Genomic DNA, 27,760 nt, shown 5'->3' with positions numbered 1-27,760 from the left:
CCTCTACTGCTCTAAAGGCGCTGATTCATGCCTGGTCTGTACGGAGTTAGCAGCTGTGAAGTCCGATTAAAGTAGGGCTCAACAATTGGCCTCTGCTCCTGAGATTTGGGAACAAAAGGGAGAAATCAGACATGGTGCATGCTTCTGGGATGTGTGTGTGTGTGTGCGCGCGCTTGTTTGTTTGTTTGTTTAACCTTCAGTACCTGGCAAGTCATTTTGACCATATGGTCAAAGTATCACAACCAAGCCCAATTCTGTCTTTGTCTGATGCCCACACATTCATGCTTTCCAGCAGGGTCAGTGGGTAACAGTTAAGACCAGGGACCCTGGCTGGTTTCCCACTCCCTAGCCTAAGGTGACTGAGACCAATTGTAGATCCCCTACTTTCACTCTGGACTTAGATGAGCATAGACTAGGGCTCAAACCTAGGACCTTCCGGCCTGTGTGGCTTAATACCACACCAGCTGGTGCATATATCCAGCGAGCCATTGGGCATCACTTTATCCTTACATGCCAACTCTTTTCTGACATGTTATAGAAAGAATATACAAATCAGCGAAGTTCACAGATAGTGCCAATAGGTATGAAATGGAGGCTATAATTAGCAAAGAAAGATTACTTTTAGAGGAGGCATGCGCAGGAGAAAATTTAGCTAAAGAAAGTTTAATTATTAACGTAAAAATTCAACATTAATATGCAATTTATTGCGATATTTCACTTTGTTTTAAAAATAACCATAAATGTTGGCTTCATTTGTGAGCCCTAATCCTGTGAACATTTTATGTAGCTAAGCTCAAAATAAATAGACCATTACTGTGTTATCATAATCTGAATGCACTGCAGGACGGAGAAGGAATAGGGTGCTCCTTTACAGTGCTGCAAATTGGCTGTGCTTCAATTCGGATTTGTCTGTAATGCAACAGCATGTGCTTAAGAACACTGGACGTAGGTCTGTGCAGTTGGAGTGTAAAGTACAACAAAGGACAACAACTTGCATTTGTATTATGCTCCTCATGTAAAAGAAACGTCTCCGAGCGCTCAACAAGGCAGAAAGGTGGACACGAGGCATGAAAAGGAGGAATTAGCGAGGGGGATATCAAAGGCACAATCTAAGTGAAAGGTTTTTAGGAGGCTTTTGAAGGCAGATGTGGGGGGGGTGGTGTTGGGGGTTGTACAGCAAAGTGGTTTTGGGAGAGAATTCCAGAGGGCAGAGATGCAGTGTCTAAATGATCAGGCTCTGATTCTACAGCAGTGAGAGTGGGGAACAAGCATTTATTTAGAGATGACGATTGACGAGCTTACCAATTTGTATAAAGGGTAATGATTTTGCCCTTAAATGTTTTGGACTGCTATAATTAAGGAATGAAGGCAAAGTTAAATGGCAGCTGAAGAGTTTTAGTTTTTCAATGTACAGTCCTGGCAACCTTGAATTTTAGGTTAGTCCTTACAAGTAAAACTCCCTACAAATAACTCTGGAGACCAAGGGGGCAATGATGTTAATGCTGTTAATGAAAGATGGAGCCTTTTGGATTGATTATTAATCATAACAATTTAAAGCAGCTCACAAAGAAAAAGGACGAGTACAGTTCTTGGAGGATGCTTTATTTGGCTGCATATCACCTGTTAATTTGATACTAACCTTTCTGCTTTGTTGACTGAAAAATTTCAATTTCATGATAAGTTAAATTTATTGTCAGCAAGAATTCTGTGAACCCAAGTGAGCTGCTGCTTGCTGTGTGAATGCATAGTCCCTTGTGTAGCTAACAATCAGGGTCTCTTTTTTTTCACAGAACAGCTTAAATGACTTATGAATGAGAGTTGTCAGACATAAAATGTTGCATTAATTGAATCTTCTCCTAGCCTTTCACTCACCCAACTGGATGGGTCTTTAGAAAAAGCACATGGCTGTCCTAATTGCAATGAAGCTGACAAAAAAGTATCCTTCACATTCCTGTGCCTGAATGAGGTCTACAACTCAATTCACTCAAATAATAGACCTATTAGCTGCTTAACGCGACAGTGTACATGGGAAGCTTTCCAGCACTGAATGTAAAACAGCATTGGGTGGGGAGATTGTGTTCAAGGTTTTCTTTTTGAAGTCCCCCAATTATAGTTTTTAATTGTGTTTGAGGTGGAACAAGACATTGTTTTCACAAGCGTTCCCTTTTTTTCCTCCATCAAGTTGCAAGACTTTATTCTCTTTTTCAAATTACAGCAGCAGTATCACTCAAAGATTGATGATTTGATTGAAGAAACCTTTAAAGAAATGATTTCCCTCCTGGTTTCAAAGGTAAGAAATAATTTGAGGAACTCGCTGATGTTCCCCCACCCCCCCTTGAGTGTTGGGAAGTGTTTGTTCGCATTGCACTACCCAGTCGATGCAAAGGTGCTGGAAGTTTCTTTTTGCTCGCGACCACTGCTTAGGGACAAGGTGATGTAAGGTTACTGATTCCTCATGGATTAAAACCCTAACATGTTGGAGTTTATTGTGTGCCTTTTGCGGCCTTCAAAACACCCACATTTCTGCCCAGTAACCTCTGTGGAATGAACTGAGAATTCATCTGTTTCTAATTTCTACAGCTGAACCAGACTCCATGGATTATACAAATCTCAGGAGGATTTCTTGATTAGCTGTATATTCTAAAAGTTATGTAGTCGTTTACTGTTTATCCTTCAATAGCTGCATATATGGCACACCAGCTATGGGTACTTCTGATCATTTAGTTGTCATTAGTCAAAGAGCGTTCATTCTTCCTGTTTTGCAGGCCCAAGGCAGCCGCTAATAATATCTGAAACAGTTTGCCCAGCATCAAATGTAGTGGGATCTACTTTGTTTTAAATGTCTCCTCTCACTTTCTTCTACAAGTAGATGATGATTCGTACTGCAGTGCAGTCTCTCATTTTATGAGCAGCAACATGTCACTTTAATAATCCAGAAACCTTTTATCAGAATGTCACCAAGTGATATCCTCCTTTCAGAACGCTGGCATCAAACCCTGCAGTAGTTAACGTTTTTGCATCGTTTATAGGCCAGTTGTACCACTGTTTCTCCATCAACGCAAAGAGGTTTCAATATACATTGGTGCCACAATGGTAATATAACTGTGGAACCAGCTTGGTCATCTCACTGCGGACTAATCAAAGTCAAAAGATATGAGACAACTTCCAGACAGCAGTCTGTCTCACACTGCTTGCATTTTACCTCAGATGCCCTCCAACTGCAGCCTGGTGCAAAACAACTTTTTAAAGTTAATTTTGATGTTTAGAATGTTAGAGGGCTGAAACTCCCATCGACTCTCTGCTAACTTTAAAAATGTAACTTGCTGATACTCGCTGCCTGGGCTGGCACACGAAGAAAGGCCACTTGGGAGGGTTACTGAGGAGCTGTTAGCATCTGTGGAACTGTCCCCCCCAATAAAAGTCAGCATCACCGACAACAATTTGTATTTTTATAGTGTCTTTTACATAGAAAAATGTCCTAAAGAGTTTCACAGAGACTTAAGGAAAAAAATGGATGCCAAGCCAAAGAAGGAGATATTAGGATGGGTGGCCAAAAGCTTGGCCATGGAGGTAGGTTTTAATAAGGATCTTAAAAGAGGTGAGGGAGAAGAGAATTAAGGGTTGAGGGAGGGAATTCCAGACAGTGGGACCTGGACGGCTGAACACATGGCCACCAATGATAGGGCAAAGAGAGAATGGGGATGTACAAGAGGCCAGTTGGAACAGAGTTTGGTGGTGGGTGGGAGGTTGTAACACTGGCAAAGGTTACAAAGAGGGCAGAAGAGGGATTTTAACACAAGGATGAAAATGTTAAATTTGAAGTGTTGGAGGACAGGGTGCAAGGACGGGGGTAATGGGCAAGCGGGACTTGGTGAGGGATAGGATACAGGAAGCAGAGTTGGATGTGCTGAAATTTGCGGAGGATGGGAGATTGGACAGGAGAGCATTGGAATAATTGAGTCTGGAGGTGACAAAGGGATGAATGAAGATTTCCGTGGCAGATGGGCTGAGGTGGGGGTGGAGGAGGATTCTGTTATGAAGATGGAAGTAGGCGGCCTTTGTGATTGAGAGTATATGGGGTCAGAAGTTCAGTTTGGGTTGAACAGAATGCCTAGATTATAAACAGTCAAGATCAGCCTGAGACAGTGGCTCGAGAGAGGGAGAGATGAAGTGGAGGATGAGGTACAAAGTTTTTGGTGAGAGCTAAAGATGATACCTTCAGTCCTCCCAGTGTTTAGCTGAAGGAAATTATATCTCATCCAAGACTGGATGTTGAACAAGTAGTCTGACACAGAGATCATGGAGGGGGTCAAGCGAGCAGAGGAAAAGAGGAAACTGGCAAGAAAAAGAACATGTCTTGACGGTCTGTAATCTCTCTGCGGTTCTTACCTCTTCACTTTGACTCTCAGTCTCAGCGTTCTTCTTCCTGAATGTCCTACTGTGGCCGCAGGTTACTGTCCCTCTGCCTTGTATCCGGGCACCATGCTCAATTCAAAAGCAAAGCATCTACAGAAAATATGATGAGTAAAGAACAAGTGAGGTGAGCACAGCAAACCAATACAAACAGAAGAGGAGGAAATTGGACATGAGGCTCTGTAGACAGAGGCCACATGCAGCACTTCCCTTATTCTATTAACATTGACCCAAACATGTTTAGAATGTGTGTGTATATGTGCAGTGTACATGGTGAGGAACCCATGGGGTAGGGGATTTATCTCTCCTGAGAGGGATGACTTGTAACTCCCTGTTCAGTTTTAATCAGTGCAAGATCATATTCCACAGCTCATCCTCGTGTATTCTGCTTATACCATATATTTGGCAACTAACTAATATGATAAAGGTTTGGATGTAACATTAATTCCTGGCCCATGTAGCTGACATACCTTTGGTGTGTGTACTTTCTTTGTTGAAGGAATCTGTTTGCCACTGAACTGCATGATTTACAGTTTCTTATATGGTTACAAAATTTCCTTTCCCCCCCCCCCACCCCCCTAAGTTTGTGTTCGTACTGGAAGGTGTGCTATCCAAATTGTCAAGATATGATGAAGGAACCTTCTTCTCCTCAATCCTGTCATTTACTGTAAGTAATCTGAGTAATTCTTGCATGTCTTCTATGAATAATGTACTGGAACTGTACTGATTGAATAGTAACACTACAAAGTGGGCATCAAATAAAACATTTGCTTTATTCTTTCTCACAGAATCCATGAGTTCTAGGGAGTCAGTTTTACCTTCTGAGCGGCTGACAAGCGGAGGGGCAGCCCGCCCGTCCCAGCTGCAAAGAGGCCGGTGCCATTTTGTGGCCAGGGCCTCATTTAAATAGAACCAGCGAGCTGCAGGCGTCTGGCCGGCAGCAAGGTATGCCCAAGGCAGAGGGAGGAGTCTGGGGCGGCAGAGGCCTAGATTATTTTTGCGGGGCCAAGAGAAGCACTCTTGCTCCTCCTGGCCCCACAAAAATAATTTAACAGTTACCTTTTCAGCACCTCTATTGCCAGTGAAACTAGCCAGTTCTATTCTACAATGGCAATCACGGTCCAACTTGCAGATTAAAAGGGACCTACCGCCTGAAACAGGCTGTGTTTCGGCTGCCCAGCGGTAGGCCCCTGTAAAAATCGCGACAGGCCAATGGTCTGGTAGGCGGTAGATCTTCCAACCCCATCCTGAAGCCATTACCGCCCCATTTCAGAGTACGCGCAGGCAGTGGGAAATCTTTCCCCCCATCAGTGCTTGTCGAGAAATCGCACTGCGCAATATGGACCGGGACAGCCGAGGTACCCCAACTCCCATCCCCCACCCGCTAGCCACACTTGGAAAATTATCTCATCATTTTAATACTTCTCTGATTCCAGGACTGCACCAATTTTTTAAAAAATCATTCTGGTATATTAACGAGGTCACATTGAAGTGCCTGCTCTTTGTTACTTGGACGTCCTGGCTCTGTACTTGGGTGCGTGACGGGGCTCTGTACAGTTTGTTCCATGTTCAGAATTTGAAGCCACCAAGTGCTCGGGGGGGGAGAAATATTTTATAAAGTCATCCCAAAACTTCCAATGATTATTAGAAAGGAAGTTGACGTTTACTCCCTGCCCCTCACTTTGTAGATTTATTTCACTGTTTCCTGAGGCTTGCCTCACTCTACATAATGCTTACCAATAAGGGAGGAGCCAGACAACTTGCTCCCTAGGCTAACAATGTTGCTCCACCCCTACTGATAGGAGCTGTGTGAATACAGCATAGGTTTGCTCACTGTCTCTTGTTTCATAAACAAAACGCAAGTCCATTCTTTTTTCTACAAAGGGGAGTATGACTTTGGGCGGGGGTGAACGCTTGAAAATTAACAAGCTTACCAAGGAGAAACTACTACCTTTAGCTAGTCCTAGCCAGCAGTGAATTCTTTTAACCCCCGGAGCTCTGAGATTGATATCCAGTGTTGCAGTTCCACACTCCTGCAATGAGAGTTGTTTAGTACATTGGAGGAATGTTTTTTTTCCGGGTCTCATGCTTCGGGCACACTGCCCCTTCCTCGAGCATTGGGTCATCCCTCAGACTTTCCTTTCCTGCTGGATGGAACCACGACTTGTCTCCTTCAGAATAGCGGCAGGCCTGACCGTTATAGTTCCACTTGGCTTCTTCTGACTAAAAAATCACAGGAGGATAAGGTTAAGCCTTCATCATCCAAGTCCCGATGGTGCATTGCATTGGAGCACTAATGGCCGACTGTAAACATTTCAAGGCGGTCACCTTTATTTATGCCACAGCAACTTCAGGCGAGGAGCAGATGCATGTTTAAATGCCAATAGCTAAAAGCTGCTGACTGAGTTGCACCGCTCTGCGGTTAGCTTTGTGAAAACAGCATCTCGCTGTCTGCCTCATCTTTGAATGCATTGAATGGCGTGAAGTTGCTGTATTTGCACATTAGATGCAAACTAAACTAGCCACAGAAAGTTAAGTCAAGGCATTTCAGGTCTAAGTAACCTTTTAACGATGTGATAAGTGCTAATTACTGCCAATCAACCTCTCAGGCACTGAAACTTGTCTCCATACTTGAGACCAGTATGGAGTCTCATTCCTTCAGGTTTTAATTGTTGTTGGAGATTTAAAACTGTAAAATTTAAATTTTTTTTTTACTTTTCCTTTCTGTCTTTTTTTTCTCTCTTAATCCAATCTTTCTTTCCTTCTCTTTATTTCTCTTTCTGTACCTGATTTGACATTGAATTCACCCACTCTAATTTACACTTCCTTCTCAGTCCTTGCATTGTTAATTTCACAACCCTTCAATCTGACTGGTTAAGGAGATACCCAGTTGCTTGCCCTGTTCACTCAGGTCCCAGATGCCCTGTTTCCCTCGCTGCGACGTTATCAGCTCACACTTTCAGCAACATGCCACTCAAAAAATTTTAAAACCTAAACATGCGAGGGCAAGTCTAACTAACGAAGATGCCATTAGATGCCCTGCTATAGCAAATTATAGCCCATTGTTGTTGAATGGAAATATTGTTCTGGTGGGACTGCAACTTTAAATAAGCAGCTCAATGTACAGGCTGCAGTTTCTATATGCCAAAGAATGACCAGAAATTTGCTTTCAGGGGTTGACAACACCCGATGGCAAATCTCCTGGTTCGCAGCTCACTTTAATCCTGGCATCCAGAGATGGGGTTTCTTTTTATTTGAAATCACAATTGAGGTAACTCAAGAGCATCTGAGTTCACGTTTATACAACAGGGATTGGCTGCAAATTTGAAACAAATGTAATCTTGCAGCTGCCAAGCAGAGGGCTCGAGGGCAGTAACAAAAGCAATTTGGTGGAAAGGAGTTCAAGGGGTCGGCTGATTTTCACAAGGTTACTGTAATCTTCTTTTCACACTTGTATGTGTAAATACTGCCATGTGGTCAATTTTTGTTCTTTTTCTTCCCTTAAGGTAAAAGCTGCTGCAAAGTACGTTGACGTACCTGTGAGTATTGCTCTCCTTGCTGTTTCATTCTATCCATATAGAAAATCAGTGATACCTGCTTTTTTTTGGGTGCATTTGCTATCAACATTTAGGCCCAATATTTGATTGGTCGGCCAGCCCGAACGTGGTTTCCCTCCCACCCATCCCCAAAAGGTGAACCACCATCTTTTTCAGCATATTCTGTCGATCCCAATGAAGGTCAACTCCCTCTTGAGAATCACTTGTCCACTGAGCCAACTCGCTATCATTCACCTCAGGTATTTTGTTTTCAATCCAGCTCAGTGCCTTTTGTCTGCTACCTGTAAGGGGTCCTGTGCAAAATGAGTTATGACAGTCTTAATCCAGTTCCTAGTGAGCATGAGCCCACAATGCAACACTGCTCCTAACTTGGTACTAATCGGTATGAGTTGGCAATTTCACTCAAAAAGAAAATGCCTCAAAGTTGGCTGATGTGAGAAGCAGAAGCAGTCACCGTAATAAGTTAGAGGATGATCGCAAGCAAAAGTTGAGGCACAATGCTGGGGTAGGGTAGCAGGAATGTTCCAATCTAAGCAATCCGTAACCAGGGAGTGCTTGACATTGACGCTGTATCCTTGAAATAAAAATGTGTTACATTGATGCAAACACCCCTCACCTGCATGTGTACAAAAAACTCACCAGAAAAAAAATGCTTTTTTCATTGCTTCAGTTTGTCTGAAAGCATTTTTAGCTTCTCATAAGATCACAGCCTTTTTAGTCCTGCTTTAATAATGGAGCTGATCTTATCAGGATTCCAAATGATCTGATACAGGAAAGTGCAGGCCCTTTCCTGTTTGTGTTACAGAAACAACCTGGGTCGATGGCAGTAAGTAATTTGTCTTTGTACATCAATTATTTGTTTCATGGTGGGTGGGGAGTGAGACAGGGGGCAGAAGTGGAAAAGAATATATAGTCGCTATTGTATTAATTCTTTATGTCTGAAGGGCTGTTACAGAATGGATTACTGTAAACTTTCCTACCTGTTCATATTTTTGACTGTACTCTGAGTTATTGTCTATCCCGTATTTTGTAAGAAATGGAGAGTTTTTATTTAGTTGGGTTAGTGATGTCAGGGAAGTTTTATTTTTAATTAACTCAGATGGAAAGCCACAGCAAGCTAGTTTTTTAAAAAAAAAATGGTAACAATATCACAAGCGCAAGAAGGCTTTACATTCCCTCAAATGCTTGCCAATCCGATCTTAATGAGGAGAAAAGAGATTCCTGGCTATCAGAACACAAAGTTGAGAGAAGTGTACGCTGTATGTGTTCATGTATTCAATAGACTGCAGCTTTTCAGCTGCACAACACCACTCTTGTTATCCAAAGTGTGCTTTATATAGCATGTTATTATTGAGCTAGTATAGAGAAGAATGGATATCTCAGATTGTGCTACAAGGCTGAACCTTAAGCTCGGGTTTCGGATGATGTCACATATAGCAAGAACAAAACTTGAGCAGTTTCTAACAATCGTTTCAACCTTTAGGTCAGAGTACAGCCTTGGAATCGCTCCATTGGATTGGTTATAATATTTATTACACATACGTTCTCTGGACTTACATTTCCTCAGGGTCAGCCACATCCCTGGGGTGGAAATCTGGTGTAAGGCAACTAGCAGGGCTGGAAAATGGGGCGGAACTCGAGGATCATAGTCAGGGTATTCCCAATGGGAGCTGGGGCATTCCACACATTCCATGGAGGCTTGGCATGACAAATGGAGGCTGGGCTGGCGAGATGGTGTCACCACCCGGATCTCTCGCTGATCCGACTTCCTGAGCACCCAACATACTGTACTCTGGGAAACTACGGGGGTATATTACTTGTGAATGGTGGAAGTGGGGCCACAGGTGTTTCCAGGCCTGAGTCTTGGACTGGAGCACCCCAGAATATTGATTGCAGCTGCTTTGAAATCGGCCTGCTGCTAAAGGGGACTCCAGAACATGGCAGCCATTCCTGCCAGGTTTGAACTGAATGCAGCTTCCCAGCACCGCATTTTGCTCTACCCTCCTCTCGTGGGTGTACATAATATGCCCATACTGGTGTAGGCGCTGCCTGTTTTATTCAAATTTCCTGACCCTGCCCTGCTGCTGGAATCTCTGGAAGGGTCAGGATCTGCCCACGCTGGTGGATCACGACTCCCACTCCACTGTAGTTATGGTGGTGGAGCAAGATCGCATCTAAAAATCACGTGATCTTGTTTCACATGTAAATGCATCATATTTTGTGCTGCACGTCCTGGACGTTCATGGCATCTTCAAAAGGGGATTAATGAGGCCATCATTGCAGGTTTATCACTCAACCATCGTCACCTGATTTCTTCTTTGTGTGTTGTGGAGTTCGCAGGAGAAATTTGATTCCACTTTCTATCTGTTTCTTTTTGCCACAGAGGGTTTCTCGATCGACACCAATGCTTCAATTGGCTGATGTGCGAAGATTTACTTGTTGAGGGATTAATAGCTGTGACATTCTCATGCCAAATAGCACTGTCTGAATACAGAAGATGATTCTGGATATCCATATGTTAAAATTCAGATCTCGCCAGTGGGCTGACTTAGTAACCAGTGAACGACAAACTCATGCATGAGTTAGGATTGGTGAAGTTTGTTTCTGAATTCTTTACCATACATTGGGGAGGTTTTTTGATTGGTTCTTGTTGGTGTGACACAGATATCTGTGGGGAGGGGGGGTGGTGTCAGGAGATGAGGCGATAATGTAAATCGTCAGCTCCTTGCTAAAAATGTACAAAATGCAATTTTCCGATCTGGTTGACTGCCCGTCTTGATCACTCTCACGCAGAATGTGCGAGAACTTAATTCAAACAGGCAATTCAACAATTGCAATTCAGAACCTGAGTACAGCATTGAATGCTGTTCTTTCCTTGACCTTTTTGGAAGCAGATGATTCAATTGCATCAAGGTACGACATCATCAGTCGTACTCACTTTACTCACAGGGCTATGTTCATGGACTCGAGTACAGCTACCTGGATCCATTTATAGTCTCAGGTTCACCAGGGAGGAGGTGACAGAGTTGTGCAATATGGTACAAGCTGACCTGTAAGCTGTCTTGCCCACGGGGTGGCACTGCCCTTTCAGGTTTTCAGAGATCATTGTTGCCTGCTGCAAAGAGGCTTAACTATGAAGGAGGAAGAGGCCCATCCACGGGCAAGGGCAATCAGGACACTGACTCTAACCCATAAGATGACACAAATGAAATACCTTTGCATAGAAGGGTTGTACTAGCCTAGATTACCACAGCTCTGAACATTTATGCCTCTGGCTCCTTCCAAGCTGAGTCAGTCAATACACAATGACCAGATGCATAAAACAAGTCACTGATGCTTTGTTCACCAAGGCAAAGACCTTCATCAGTTTCCCAATGGTAAAGCAACTGCAGAATTAAGCATGGCACTGAAGTTCTTTTGTATGGCCGGATTCTTCAGCCTAGGAAGATGTTCATGGCACCCATGTGTCCATCTAGGCCTGTAGATACAAACCTATGTCATCGACGATCAGCAAGGGCTTCCACTCCATCAAAGTCCAGGCAGTCAGTGACCAGCAATGCAGGATCATGTAGGTTTATGCCTGCTGCCACACAGTAGTCATTGCTCTCTTATTTTTTCTCAAGGGCAATTAGGGATCGCAATAAATACTGGCCTTGCCAGCAACGCCCACATGAATATAAAAAAAAATTTTAAGGCAATATTCTGTTCCTCATTTATTTGAAGAGCAAAGCTCCCACAAACTTGAAGAATGGCTCTCAAAGAGACCAAAACTACCCTTTGTACTGGATAATGGCACAGTTGTGCCTGCCATGGACAGAAGTGAAGTCCATGCATCCACTATCGTGATGTTAAACAAATGGAGGTCGAAGGCCATCCACTGGTAAGACTAAGCAGGACACTGGCAAATAACCCCACAGTGACGTCAATAAAGCACTTTTGCAGCCTAAAGGAGTTGTACTCTCATAGAACAGACGTTTATCAAAGTGTCTGAGCTGTCCATTTAACTAACGTTTGCATATCTGCATAATGCAGTGGCCCAAAGCACCATCACAAACGTTGTCCTCTGAACTACCTCAACTAGCAGTAATGCCCATCCTTCGATGTGCTGCTACCTTATTCTTCATCATCAGGAGGAAACTCTCTGAACAAAATTTCCCTATTAGTGATCTGTGTATATGCATTTTGTGTTCTTTCTTTTGGTGACAGCATATGATGTGTGCCTCCCAGCGCCTGCTCTAGTGCTTCCCCATTGGCAAGAGTGGTGGCCATTTAGGTGGGCCTGTACTTCCTTTGCTGGATCATGAAATGTCCAGCAACAGGTTACACTGTGTCCACTGTTACAATGGCTAGCTGGTTCTGCCTGCTTTCTGACACATGTACAGTCATTCAAGCGCCCCCAGGCTGGCAAAGGCATGGATGAGACAGAAATCTTGTGCGTGGAAGCTGACAGAAGAAGGAAAGAAAGAATCAGGACATCCAAAGTGCGTCACATATAATAAATTACTTTGAAGTCCAATCATTGTTGCTGTGGAGGCAAATGTGGTGGCCATTTTATGGCAACGAGGTCCCATAAACAACGTAGAGATGAATATCCAGTGCTGGTGGTGGTTGAAGAAGCAAAGTTGACCTGGACATCTGGAGAGTTCTCTGCACTTGGAATAATGTCAAGTATATCTTTGTGGGATGCCACTGGATTGCAGAAGGCAGCAATGGAGTCAGCGAAACCACATATCACGGCTCTTTTTGTCTGATTCCCACAGACTGGTGAAGCTGGGCACAACAGCCCCTTGAATAAGGAGCCCAAAGCATTCACGAGTGAGGTTCCCACTATGCTCAGGATCTCTGACACCAGCATCTCTGCTAAAGATGTCATTGAGATGCCACACTCCATGGTGGACTGCAAGGCCGAGAATCCGCTCTGAATGACTGCGTAGATGCAGTTAGTGAAATTCTCTTATGATGGTAACCACGCCTTGCAGGATACATTTGATAGCCTCAAACGGATGCATAAGATGATCATTCTGAGATAGTTTTCCTTTACAAGCAGGTCCCGTGATATTTGAATCCCTGGGCTGTTCAACAACAACAACATGCATTTATATAGCGCCTTTAACGTTGTAAAACGTGCCAAGGCGCTTTACGGGAGCGTTATCAAACAAAATTTGACACCAAGCCACATAAGGAGCTATTAGGACCGGTGGGTCAAAGAGGTAGTTTTTAAGAAGCGTCTTAAAGGAGGAGAGTGAGGCAGAGAGGTTTAGGGAGGGAATTCCAGAGCTTTGGGCCTAGGCAGCTGAAGGCAATGCCGCCAATGGTGGAGTGATTAATTCGGGGATGTGCAACAGGCAAGAATTGGAGGAGCGCAGAGATCTCTGAGGGTTGTAGGGCTGGAGGAGGTTACAGAGATAGGGAGGGGCGAGACCATCGAGGGATTTGAAAACAAGGATAAGAATTTTAAAATTGAGATGTTCCCTGACCGGGAGCCAATGGAGGTGATGGGAGAACAGGACTCGGTGCGAGTTAGGATACGGGCAGCAGAGTTTTGGATGAGCTCAAGCTTATGGAGGGTGGAAGATGGGAGGGCAGCCAGGAGATCATTGAAATAGTCGAGCCTAGAGGTAAAAAAGGCATGGATGAGGGTTTCAGCAGCAGATGAGCTGAGGCGGGGCAGAGACGGGCAATGTTACCGAGGTGGAAATAAGCGGTCTTGGTGATGGAGCGGATATGCGATCGGAAGCTCATCTCAGGTTCAAATAGGATGCCATGGTTGCGAACAGTCTGGTTCAGCCTCAGACAGTGGCCAGGGAGAGGGATGGAGTCGGTGGCTAGGGAATGGAGTTTGCGGCGGGGACGAAAGACAATGGCTTCGGTCTCGCCAATATTTAGTTGGACGAAGTTTTTGCTCGTCCATGTGTCGGACAAGAAGTGTGACAAATGTGAGACAATGGAGGGGTCGAGGGAGGTGGAGGTGAGGTCAAGCTGGATGTCGTTAATGTACATGTAGAATCTGATGTGTTTTTGGGGCATCATGTAGATGAGAAATAGGAGGTGGCCAAGGATAGATCCTGGGGGACTCCAGAGGTAACGGTGTGGGAGCGGGAAGAGAAGCCATTGCAGGTGATTCTCTGGCTACAACTGGATAGACAAGAATGAAACCAGGCGAGTGCCTTCCCACCCAGCTGGACTTGGATACAGACCAATACAAGTTGGCCCTCTTGCCCGCAGGTTCCTGCTCCTCTCCAGCCCTCACCACTTAGTCCTCCTCAGTCAAGCTTCTCAATTCACATGTTGCTCATTACCTAAATTCCACAGGGTTGGTACCTGAGCTGATGTCTGCAACAGGTGGAGTGAGTGACACGGGGTACCAGGGGAAGCTTAGAGAAATACAAGAGTTGCATAAATTAGAATGGTGGCTAGCTGACACCCCATCCAATAATACTTGCATGTCAATATACTGTAAGCCATGATGTTGTGCTTTACTTCATGTGCTTGTGTGACAGTGAGTGAAGGAAGAAGAAATAACAGCCTGAGCCTGAGAGAGGCCTCTGGCTATACCTTCCTGCACCGCTTCAGTGCTCTAATAGGAAAGGATATCCAAGATGGCTTCCTCAAAAGTAGTCAACGACTTGTAATTTTTGAGCTATCCTCCTGTTGCCTTGTATTAGATGCCAACTGGTTGTGCAAGCAAAGAAGTATTCTGGAGTAAGTTGTAAGTTGAAGGAGCATGAACAGTGACAGACCTGTGCCCAACCAGCAGTCCATCCTTTGCACCAGTAACTGATCATGCATCATGCAGCTAGATTGTGTCACAGTGATTTGCTGTGTGAAACCCTTACAAGATGTCACTGTGCCTGTGGTTTCAGTTGTAAACTGCGATGTGTAGTATGGTGCAGTATTGGCCTGCATGGTAAGTATCGGAAGAGCTGTAAGATTGGCATGGACCATTGATAAATATGTTTCAGCACTTACTTGTGCCATCTACCTGGTATTAGTACTGTTGGGTAGCCTTACAGTGGCAGCTTCATTAAGGTGTGCCATCTTCTTCTGCACCTGTTCCACAATCCTGCAGCTACCGTGCACACTATTGACCCTGGCCACCAGCTGCTACCAGGCATGCTGCGCTGCAGTCCTCCTGAGGACTGCCCTAGAGTACTAAGTAGGGCAATCTTCTTCATACCCGCCTCATGCAGCAGCATCTCCATTTCACAGTTCATCAAATATGGAGACTGGGACCTGCATCATTTGCCCAGAAAATCCTTCTTCTGCCTTCATTTTTTTTTGTTATCTAAATGCATTTGCTAGCCAAAGATTTTGTGTTCTCCACATTTGGCCGTTTACCTTTATGTGATCATTTTCCCTTTGAATGGCTTCCGCCGCTGTCTATGTAACTGCAGCAGCACAGAAAATTCCATCTCCCCTCCCCCTCCCGGCACCTCCCATTAGTAGGCACATTCTGTGAGTGCTGGGACTGAAGATGTAGCCCATTTTTTAAAAAAATAATCTGGTGGTGAATTAGATGAGATCTTCATGCTCTGTATGGTTTGGTAGGTAAATTCAGTAACTAGTGTAGCACTAAGCCATGTAGTTCAGACAAGTCCCAGGATCAGTCCCTGGTCTGGACGGAGTCAGCTGATCTTGGCTGGGATGGCATTTGGTGTCAATGCCCTCTGGGCTAAGGAATGAAAGAGTTACGCCGAACTCCTCCTGATCACGATTCAATGACCCCCTGCTGGAAAGTGGGTGGACATCTGGTAAGGACAGGATTGGGCTCGGCTGTAAAGTTCTTCTCAGTCAAATAGCCTGCTGACACTCGCTGTCTGGGCTTGCACCTGAATAGAGGCTACCTGCGCAAGACACTGGAGAGCCATCAGTACATGTGAAACTTTACCCGAGCACGTATTAGACAAGACTGGGAGAACAAAGAATGTTAATGCTTTCCATATTAGCATCAACTGTATATTCAAAAGAAAAATATTTCCAGTAATTAGAATGAGTTGTGATATAATGAGCATGAAATGTAAAAATAAAACAACCACAATAGCACCTTTAACACAGTAAAACGTCCCAAAGCTCTTCACGGGAGCATTATTGGACACATAAGGAGATATTAGGGCAGGTGACCTATCATGGAAATTGCACTGTATGTGTAGTATAAGCATTCCATATAAATAATATCACACAAGTCATTTAAAACAGGTAGATTGTGGATTTCTAAAGAACAGGATGCTAGAACTTGGTGTTATTTTGAATCTGCAAAACTAAAAACCAAGCAATTGGACCAATCTGTGGTATTTTCTCCAGGATGCTTGTCAGCCAAGCAGCTCGTGTTCCATCATCTGCGAGTGCCCTCACTGACTGCCTTTGCTTTAACCTAGCCACCTGACTCCCAACTATCTCTGTTTAAGATCAGTGATTGATAGGACAACGTCAAAGACCATCAACTGAGATTGGCTGCAGAGCCGCTGTTATATATGTAGTACAATGAATCTAAATGACATTTTCATACAAATCAGCCAATATCTCAACAGTAAATCTTTGCCATGAACATTTCCGTTCCCATTCTTCAGAACCTTAAGCTTCCTTTGTTTGTTTGTGTGTGAGCTGCATGCATGAACAAGTATTGGAGCATAATAATTAACTGTGAGTATTACATTTCCCAGCAGTTTTTCAGAAAAGAAACTTTGATTTCATTACTTGATCAACTCAGTTTCTTTTGGTCGAGGGTGCACTTATCTTTGTCGTTGGTATTGGACACAGTTAAACAGGGCAATTCTTTTTTTTAAACTTCCATTTGTTCCTTTCGTGAATTTGTGCTCATCAAAATGAGAATGGAACATTTTTGCACCTTGTCAGTGTCAAGCACTTGTGGGTCAGGTACAGCAGTGGCCAGATGCAAACTAAAGCTTTCTAATTGCATGAACAGTGTACGCAATCTCCAAACTCAGCATGAGTTTTTCCACTTCCCGCACTCATCACTCTTATGAGATTACTAATTTAGCACCAATTTGTGTCAGATTATAGGAATTTTGTACTGAGGACTTGACACCCGAGAATGAGATCGGCAGTTACTAGGGGCGCTTTCATTCTCGGCTCCTGAAGCCAGCAGATAGATAGGAGACCTTCACCACATCAGTTGGGCAAGATTCAAACACAAGTTGTATAATTATGGAATCACTGTAATTACAGCACTGGAGGCCATTCTGACAATCACGCCTCTACTAGTGCAAGCTCCTCAACTGGATTACCTACTTCAGTCCCATTTCCCAGCCTTTTCCCTGTGTTCTTTTATATCCTTTATTTTTAAAACATGATCCAGTTCTGTTTTATAATCTCTGCCTCAGGAGCCAACTGTGGAGTATTCCACATTCTAATAATCTGCTGTGTGAATAAATATCTCCTAACTTTCGCCTTCGTTCCTGAGATAATTCTGAGTCTGAGCCTTGGCTCAGTCGTAACACTCTCACCTCTGTTTAAGGTCATAGGTTGAAGCCCCACTGCAGAGACTTAAGCACATTATCCAGGCTGATATTTCAGTGCAGTACTGAGGGAGTGCTGTCCTGTCGAAGGTGCTTTCTTCTGGATAAGATGTGAAACCAAGGTCCTCTCTGCCCTTTCAAGTGGACGTAAAACATCCCATGGCACTATTTGAAGAGCAGGGGAGTTCTCTTAGTGTTGCAGCCAACATTTAACCCTCAACGAACATCACTAAAACAGATTATCTGGTCATTTATCTTATTGCTTTTTGTGGGACCTTTCTGTGTGCCAATTGGTTGCTGTGTTTCCCTACATTAAACAATGACCACACTTCAAAAGTACTTATAAGAACATAAGAAATAGGAGCAGGAGTAGGCCTGGCCCCTCGAGCCTGCTCCGCCATTCACTCAGATCATGGTTGATCTTTGACCTCAACTCCCACTTTCCTGCCCGATCCCCAAATCCCTTGATTCCCCTAGAGTCCAGAAATCTCTCTATCTCAGCCTTGAATATATTCAACGACTTAGCATCCACAGCCCTCTGGGGTAGAGAATTCCAAAGATTCATAACCCTCCGAGTGAAGAAATTCCTTCTCATCTCAGTCTTAAATGGCTGACCCCTTATCCTGCAACTATGCCCCCTAGTTCTCGACTCTCCAGCCATGGGAAACAACCTCTCAGCATCTACCCTGTCAAGCCCCCTCATAATCTTATATATTTCAATGAGATCACCTTTCATTCTTCTAAACTCCAGAGAGTATAGGCCCATTCTACTCAACTTCGCCTCATAGGACAACCCTCTCATCCCAGGAATTAATCTAGTGAACCTTTGCTGCACTGCCTCTAAAACAAGTTTATCCTTCCTTAGATAAGGAGACCAAAACTGTACACAGTACTCCAAGTGAGATCTCACCAAAGCCCTGTACAATTGTAGTAAGACTTCCTTACTTTTGTACTCCAACTGCCTTGCAATAAAGGCCAACATGCCATTTGCTTTCCTAATTGCTGGCTGTACCTGCATGAACTTTTTGTGATTCTTGTACGAGGACACCCAAGTCTCTCTGAATACCAATATTTAATAGTTTCTCACCATTTAAAAAATATTCTGTTTTTCTATTCTTTCTACTAAAGTGAATAACCTCACATTTCCCCACATTATACTCCATCTGCCACCTTCTTGCCCACTCACTTAACCTGTCTATATCCCTTTGAAGACTCTTTGGGGGTGATTTTAGGATGCAAATACTGATGCGTTGGGGGCAGGGAGGCTCCGAAAATCGCACGAATCCCATTCGGGTTGGGAAGCTGGCTCCAACCCGCAGGCTTCCGAGTTTCCCAGGGACCCACCTGTGTGCACACGGTCGACCCGAAACCTGAAGTCCCGCCAGCAATTAAAGCCGGCGGGATGACAGTTAAAGAGCCTAATGTACCGAGGTACTTAAGGCACTTTACCTGTGACAGATGAAGGGATTAGAAAGATTTTTAACTTACCTGGGCGGCTTGCCCACCGCTTCTGATTCACGTCTGGTGAAACCAGGCGTGAAGGGCCGGATCATGCAAAAAGAAACTAAATAAATTAAATAAAAAACCATGCAATGAAGTGAAAACACTAAGTGCACCTACCTTTGAAACCTGCTCCGATGTCCAATGTCTCCCGCTCCGATGTCCCCCTCTTCACCCCCTCCTGATCTTCCCCAGATGTCCCCCAAATCTTCCCCCTCCCCACAACCTTCCCCTCGCCCCCCGATTTTCCCCTTTACCCCCCCTGACTTTCCCCTCTGCCCCCCTGACTTTCCCCTCTCCTCCCGATCTTCCCCTCTCCCTCCCCGATCTTCCCCTCCCCCCCCCCCCCCCGAGCTTCCCCTCGCCCCCCGGTCTTCCAGTCCAGCACCGGATCTTCCATTCTCTTCCCCCCCCCCCCCACCCCGGTCTTCCGTTCTAGCGCGGATGACTTCTGTCTCTTTCCTGCCCCCCCGGGTTGCAGCTCCTGATGGCAGCCAGCCTATCAATCAGGCTAGCTGCCGGGCGCAAAACCTGGAGAGGACGTTAACCACTATCAATCAACGTGCGATCACGTCGGAAATGGTAAGTTTGGTTCATGCAGGTTTGCCATGTGCCCAATTGCCCCTCCCCCCCCACCCTGCTGCCGTCCCGCCTCCCCGCTAATATCGGGGCCTTTGTGTCCTCCTCACAACTTACTTTCCCACCTAGCTTTGTATTGTCAGCCGAAAAGCGCTTTGGGGTGTCGTGATGAAATGAAAAGCACATTATAACTGCAATTTCGTTCTTTTCTTCCTGTGCCTCCATGTTATTGATTCATCAACCAGTATCTTTGACTATTTAGTTTCTCAATGCCTTTATAATTTAGATAGTAGATATTAGATTTCCCTCTTAACCTTCTCTGTTCCAAGTGAAAATTCTTTCAAAACTTTCTTCATAAATTGTAACCTTCATTCCTTGTTTCATTCTCGCAAATGTTTCCTGTACCTTTTCCATGGCCCTAATTTCCTTCTTTACATGGTTTGCTTAGAAATGCATGCAATACTGCAACAGTGACCAGTTAAGCCTGTCCCTGTTCCCCCTTTACATATACATATCTATCAGAAGTCATGTGGGAACAGCAATTGGGAACCCTACAGCAGAATGTAGTACTCTCATTGATACGCAGCTAAGATCAGATAAATCAGTAAAGGTCAGGAATCAAATATGGGACTTTCCTGGTGTCTGTATGGCCCAATCTGCCATGGTACATCTGTCCAGTGAACCCACGCAATGCACTTTTCATATAGAAATTTTAGAATAATTTTGATAGTTTAGAAATCTTAAGTACTAGTATTTATCATTATTGTACCTTAAATACTACAATCACATAGCAATAGGGATGACCATGCTGGAGTATCAGTGCGAGTCCTTAGGTTTGCAATTAGCCATTCAAAATATACTAGCGATCCTATGAGGTGCATCAAACTCGAACTTCAGCTCATGTAAAATTGGCATTGTGCTTTCAATTTAATAGATACACATATGCCAACTCTTTGCATTCTACATGGACAGTCGGTGTGTGGGCAGGCCATTCGTTCTGCCCAGGTTAGGGTTGTGCCCATTCTGACTTCGTGGTTGCTGCCTCCATGGAGCTGCTCCATCTGCTGCTACAGCTCTGTCTTTCTTGTGTGTGGGATCAAATGGCTTCCGTACTCAGCAGGGCAGAGGTCGTGGCACAGAAGGAGAGCAGTCATAAAGAAGTGGCCACTTAGGTGAACCTTCTCTGTTAACATGCAAGGGATCATTGTACATGAACATTTGGCTTGAATGTATCCAGAAAAACCCAAGTTATTAATTTAATGATCTCAGGTGGTTTTGATAGATATACAATTACATGTAATGCCCCTGGGGAACCACATGTAATTGTATATCTATCAAACCCTATCATTGTATTATGTACATGTACTAACAGTCATATAAAGGAGAATATGAGGTGGGCCCCCAACATAACATGTTGGCCGAATGCTGCACCGAATAGAGCAGCGGGACCAAAGCTCTTGAATCCTCATACGACGAGTTGGTCCTCTGGAGAGGCAACAAGTAGCAATAGGATAGCGATCTGGAAGGAATAGGGCAAATTTGAAGTAGTGCGAGCCTTCTTTGCTTACGTTCACAGTTCAAAAGTGACATTGTCGGAGGTCTGCATACATGCCACCCATCTGTGTTTCAAGTGGACGGTCAGTGTTTGTCCACGTTCAGACTTCAAAATGGGCATGGAGCTGAGACCCAGCCGCCCTCACTGGGTTCCTGAACCACCTCGTTGGTCTCTGTGGCTCACTTTTTAATGTATATCTGTGCACAATGATGCATCATATAGTTCCTGCACTCAATGGAACAGGTGAAGTTTTGGCTTGTGGTGAGTGAGAAAAGTTACCTAATTCAAACCAAGAAGGCCCTGATCTGTTTCAAAATGAGATGGGTGATATAACTGCCAGTTTTAACTGTAAGAGACCATTATGATAAGTAAATGAATCAAGAAATCATGTTTGCTCGTGTGTTGATGAAGAAACAGCACACAACACATGCTAGCCATTTGAAGACCAAATAAATTATTGCAGTTTTAAGGAGCTCGCCTTTCATCAGCAGTGAAATCTTAAATAAAGTCCACATATAGGTGATATTTAGTTATTATCTGGTGGCAGTGGAAGGAAATGTAATATGTTGTGAAGAAATTGAATTGCTTGAAGTAACTAAATATAATTATATGGCACAATCCTTAATGCGTTATAATTTACAGTATGCTTTGCCATGTGTTTATTGCATATATTCTGCAATAAGTACACTTTACAAAATTATGCTAGATTTCTTTTGACTTCTTATGTTAGAATCTACCTGCAGGAAGTGATACCCTATTGGGATTTACACAGTGTGATCTGTTCTTAAAGCTGCAGTTACCATGGGAATTTATTTTTTACATAATTTTTTTAATATTCAAATTGATCTACCCAATATGCAGCTAGCAATAAAAACAATTTCCTGTGAAATATATGTTTTGCACAAATAATCTCCCTTGTTTGGATTTGTAAATGTGTGCTTCTAAATTGTCATCAGTGCCTGAGGGCAGGAATTGTCGTGGTTAGACAGCATTGGCCTGGTAGCAACTGGAATTTCTAGACTATTTTAATTATCATTTCACACTCATTCAGATAACTATAAGAGAGAAAGAAACGATCATGTGCGCTTCACTTTAATCTCTTCTGGTGCCTGGGCTCAATAACATTTTTCCTTTAACTAGTTGCTATGTCTAAACTGACCATTGCATCTGTTTCATTCTGTCAGTAAAATGCCCTGGTCGATATACCATTCCAACATGCTGAATAGACTCCTGGAAAATGCACCAAGTAAACTGCCAAAAATTAATATTTTCTGGGGGATGATGCCCCTGACATCCTCCCCCCCCCCCCCCACCTCAAAATAAATATCACACCTTCAGCTTTCACAATCCCCCTTTTGAAATTTCTATATCACCATTGCAAAAATCATGTTTTTTTCTACATTTTAACTTTTTTTTCATACAATTTGCAATGATACAATGGATAAGTTATGGCAAAGTCCATGTCCCATCTCACTTTCAGTGGAACTACTCATTTCCATATGTTATAGGCATATATTCAGGGTTTTTGTTTCAGCTGTCAGCTTTTCTGGGCATATGCCAGCTTTTTTTTGAAGCTGTTGGTCAGTTTTATCTCATGTTCTAGGTTGGCATGTGTGAAGATGAATATTCCAAATCTCATGTCCAGCATATCAACAGCTAAAGTTAAGGAGAAAAATGAGTGACAGGCCTGCAGAGCTATCAATAAACCAGAAGCTGTGAGTAAATAGTCACCTTTTCTTCATTATAATCATAGAATTATGATGTGGAGGAGTGCAGCTTAGAGCATAATAATCAAATTGGAATGGTATGTTTTATATTCCATTCCGCTTCTTAGAAAATAACACCATGACAATGTTTAATCTCACAATCAGTGTACTTTGACCTCCAGTGAAAGGTTAATCAGTTAGTTCTCAAGCTAAATCTGTTGCTGTGAAAAGGCTGAAGAGACCAGCCCACCTAACAGTAAACAGCCTGAGATACAGAAGCTGCACCTGTGGGATTAGGTTTAACAGCAGGAAGTGAGAGGCTTTGCAGCATATAATTAAGTGGGGAATTTTTTGTTCATTTAGACCATGTGTTCATCTGGTCAGGTTAACTAGTGATTAACCTTCACCAAAGCTACTGAAGTCTACACCCAGAATTAGACTTGCACAAGCCATTCTACCTGTGAAAAGCCATTCTTCTAGATAACAAAGCTGCTTAAGAAAAATAAGACTAAACAAAACAACTTTTTCCTTCTGACTAACAAAAGTTCATTCATGCTTGCAGCACATCTACCTTGTTATGTAGACCCGTTTCCTAGTGATTGCGTACGTGAATGAGTTCATTACTAATTAATACCCAAGATTTACAGGTGTAGTTTAGAAGTGCTGAAATGTTATATTATACAAAAGGCCTGTGTACTTGGTCGAGTTAAAGTGTGTGATGCATAGCTTCCATCAAGAATTGGGCAAATATTAAACAGTCTGGACCCCTTTCTTTGAGGCTCATGCAGCAAATAACCTTTCACAAATCCCGCATTACATCCTCATCAAAAGTGAAGGAACCCACAACTCCTCAAAGGGAAGGATGAGTTGATGCCAATGACAGCACAAAACTATTGGTTGCCAGTAGTGCAGGAAGCGTAACCCAATCCAAAGAAACCCCTACAAAAGGTATGATAGCCCATGTATACCTGTATCCAGGTCTGCCCATGCCCACCCCCTTCTGAAGCATTTTAAACAACCATGCACACATGCGCAATAACCCATCAATGTGCCCCTTTATAAATCCTGCATTGAGAATAAGAATATAGCAACTTAGGAATGCTGTCCATCTGGCTGGTCCCAGTGAAAATATATACCACTCCTAAATCATTGTGAAAGTCTCCTTATCCCCCCTCTGGTTCTTTTGCCAATTATCTTAAATCTGTGTCCTCTGGTTACCGACCCTCCCACCAGTAGAAACAGTTTCTCCTTATTTACCCCTCATAATTTTGAACACCTCTATTAAATGCCTCCTTAACCTTCTCTGCTCTAAGGAGAACAACCCCAGCTTCTTCAGTCTCTCCACATAACTGAAGTTCCTCATCCCTGGCATCATGGTAAATTGAACATGTTCATTTTGCGGGCCTGGATATTTCGGAAGACTGTTGTGTCTTGATTTGTCACATTTGTAAATTAATGGGAAGAGGGATTTAAACTTTGTGTGGCCCCTAGGCTCCATGGTACATATCTACATAGCCCACATAAACAAAAAATTGGAGACCTCTGACGTAATAGACACAGTGGAGGTGAAATTGGCGTTAGACGGTAGGGCACAATGGGCGATAGCACATGGGCAGTTCAGTTTGCACTCCAACCGATTTTTTTTTCCGTTGACTTCAATGGAGAAGAGTATCGGACAGAGTGTAAAACAGACACTTGATGAGCTATTGCTCATTTTGCATTACCGTCCAAGACCAATTTCATCCCCCCCCACCCCCCCAGCCCCGGTGGTTCTGTTGTTTCGTAAAGTACATTTCATACAAAAACCATTGGATATCATGGGTTTTTTTTTTAAAAGCAATGCTGCACTCGAACAAGATTACTGCGTTTTAATTATTATTTCATTTTGTGGCCTGTAGGTAACTCTCTTCTTTTGTCGTTAGGGATGTTGGGACAGGAATCAGCAGGTTGCTTTCTAACAGCTGTATTTGGAGGACAGCCACAAGTCCCTGACTACTGCAACCATTACCGTCTCTGCAGGCCTCTCAGGCCTACAGAGATACACTGTCTTCTTGCCCCACCTTTAGGCAATAGGTCCTGCCTAGGGCTGGACTTGCACGGGGATGTGAGTGGGCCCTGTTAATGATGCGGCCCACCAAATTCTGGCCCTTTTGAGACCTGGACAGGCAGAGTGCATTTCAGGAGTGCTCCATCTGTCCAACGCTGGGCAAGGAGAAGCAGGAAAATCAGCCCTTGTATTTTTAGCGGGGGGTTGAGATTGGGTGGTGCTGGTTTTTGAATTAACTTTCACCGTGTAGGAATAACTGTGGAGAATGTATTGAGGCTGCTCACCTCTCACTGATGTGAAGATTAAAGCAGTCAGAAACCAAATGAAGGCTGGCTCTTGTAACTCATGGCACATGGGACTTGGAAGTAATACTAGGTTCAGAAATAATCCACAGCAAAAAAACCTCTAATATTCAGTTTGCATCTATGGTGTAAAAATGCATTGCTGATCTGTGTGCCTGTATATAGACTTTTTGGACAATAGTGCAAATATATGGCGATAGTGCATCAGCCGCCCGTTTTCCACTCGGCCCGATTTTGAGTTCATTGGAAAAGAAAATCAGGCAGAGTGTAAAATGGACTTGACGATTTGCTTTTGCCCAAATCGAATTTCTACCCCCTAATGTCCCACGCTTATTTATATTGACTTGATGGAAATTCTGTTTGGGATATATTGACCAATTTTAACTTACATGCACTTGAGGGACCTGATATAACCGGGATTTTTTTTTCCAGAAAGCTACATTTTAGGTTATTCATTAAAATATATAATGCAGTTGGAGAGATGAGTTGTATTTGCTAAGCGGGATGAATGATCCATTGCCCAAGTGTAGTTCTGCTTCATATCAATGAGGCACAATACAAAAATTAAGCAGGGACTCGGGCTTGGAAGGCGGGAGCCTCTGAGTGTTTAAGAGCATATCCAGGGACTTAATTGGTGACGTGTGGGAAAAGGATTTGCCTGTACACTGCAGTGAACAGATCACTAATGTGTGAAATGAAAGTCGGAGGTTTCACTTGCACTGCCTGTAAAAAAAAAAGAACTCTGCTGGGGTCGGCCCTGCTGCTCAGACTCAAGCACCTGAGCCTTTGATTCCTAATACTGCCTGTCACTCCAACTCAGTTGCCTCATGCTTGATGAGTTTTAACACAGCTGGGCTGGGTCACTGGATGGAGCACCACAAGTATACAGATGTGAAGTATTCCATCTCTGTGGGTGAGGCAATCTGCCCTTTTAACCAACCACTGAACACTGCTGAAGGACTGCACAGTTCAAAGTTCAGGTCCTGAGTGGTAGTGAGCAGCTTACAAAGGGCAAAAAGAGACAAATGGAAAATTGCTATTAGCGATTTTAAAACATGCTGGACTCACCGTTAAAACCTGCGGCCTAGCTGTGGATCTCCATTTCTATCCACGTTGGATCTGGGCAGCAAGAGGACTGAATAGAAAGGTTGGCAGCACAATATGGAGGTCATTCCCTATTATAATTGTGGTTTACATTGCTGCTTTATCATTTAGTTCAGCAACCAAAGGGCCTGGAGATATACAGGAGATGGCATTCAGATTTCCTTGTTTAACAAAGAAAACAGCCAATGGAAAGAAAGTTTCCAGCTGGTAGGCTATGCCATGCCAACACGGAATGTGCATCGAAATGTTGGGAAAATGAGCTAGATTCCCTTCCACTCTAACTGGCCAGCCTTGGGCTGGTCTAAAGTGCTCCTGTAGAAAATGTACAAGAATTTATTTATTTTTGTTTTTTTATTAAATTCTCAAAAGTGCTTTCATATATTTATTTTAAGATGCTACATTTGAGAGCTTCATTTTAATAAGCTAATGGCCTCTAGCACTGTGCATCTGTTCACCCATCTGAAGTGGGTGTAAAGGGCAGTTCCATGCACTAGGGAACTCTTTATGGGGCAGAAATGCTTTTTTTTTCTTAACTTTTTTTTCAGGTCAATTTTTTCAGGTGCTTTTTAATTCTAGTTTTGGGTTTTATTGGCATCAGAACGGGTAGGGAATGTTTATGTACAAACAAAAGCTGGTCCAGTATTGATTACATACTCTCCAGAAAGCCAACTGCAATTAAGGCATTTACAAGAGTTCAGCAGAACAGGAAGACCATACAGGCAGAACGGGTATGAAAAGGGGCTCTGACAGGACAAACTTTCATTGCAGTTTGGGGAACAACAAGGCATCTAAAAGCAAGCCACAGAATCCCATGCCAGTTGTCAAGTCAACTTAAATTTAATGACGGGGGTTGCTTTTAACGTGCCCTAAATGCTGTATTTTATGATTGTAGTAGTGCAAAATGAAAGAAGACACACATGCCGGGCACCAAAGCCAGACTGCCCGTGCTCAGCATTATGTCACCGACCACCCACCTGGAAATGACCAAGCACATCTGCAAGCCTTGCGCCAGCACAGAGACAGTCATAATGCTGTGCCATCTGCAGTGAACCTGCAACATAGAGATGGCACTGCTAGCGGCAGTGAAGGTCACCATTGTCCTCATCTTTTCTGTCTCCGCCTCCTTCCAGGCTACCGTATGGATCAACTGCAATATAAACCAATGACTAGTCCACATCTGTACCAAACAGGTAACTGTTGGTCAGCATCTGCTTTCCTAGTGAAGCGCAACAAGATCATAACACCGTTGCCCAATGCCACTGCAATACTATATTTCCCACAGTACAAGGTCATTGATGGTATTTGGACCACCTCACCCCTGCACTGTGTGTAGCTTTATTGGTCCTTGCAAACAGGGTAAGAGAGAAACAGAGTGCTGAGGTGCTGACTTGTTCTGATCACTGGTAGTGCTGGAAGGCTGCTGTCCAGGAACTACAGTGACCAAAACAGAACAAGTGGTAGAATGCTAGGTCCAAGTCATGCCTTCAAACAGAGCTTGGATTAAAAGATACTGTAATCTTT

The 27,760-nt window shown here is 43.6% G+C and overlaps 1 protein-coding gene across 3 annotated transcripts in view; it reads left to right on the top strand.

Annotated features, from left to right (window-relative positions):
* Positions 1–27,760, top strand: part of cadps2 (Ca++-dependent secretion activator 2) — a 603,629-nt gene that overhangs the window by 522,534 nt on the left and 53,335 nt on the right. For all 3 annotated transcript variants that reach the window (XM_067999803.1, XM_067999802.1, XM_067999801.1), the window contains 3 exons: positions 2,216–2,290; positions 4,997–5,080; positions 7,920–7,952. In XM_067999803.1, coding sequence (XP_067855904.1) covers positions 2,216–2,290; positions 4,997–5,080; positions 7,920–7,952 — 192 coding nt within the window. The remainder of the gene's footprint in view (positions 1–2,215; positions 2,291–4,996; positions 5,081–7,919; positions 7,953–27,760) is intronic.

Source organism: Heptranchias perlo, chromosome 18, assembly GCF_035084215.1.
Source record: "Heptranchias perlo isolate sHepPer1 chromosome 18, sHepPer1.hap1, whole genome shotgun sequence".
Taxonomy (NCBI): Eukaryota; Metazoa; Chordata; class Chondrichthyes; order Hexanchiformes; family Hexanchidae; genus Heptranchias; species Heptranchias perlo.
Note: the sequence above shows the minus strand (reverse complement) of the source record. Positions and strands in the feature narration are given on the sequence as shown.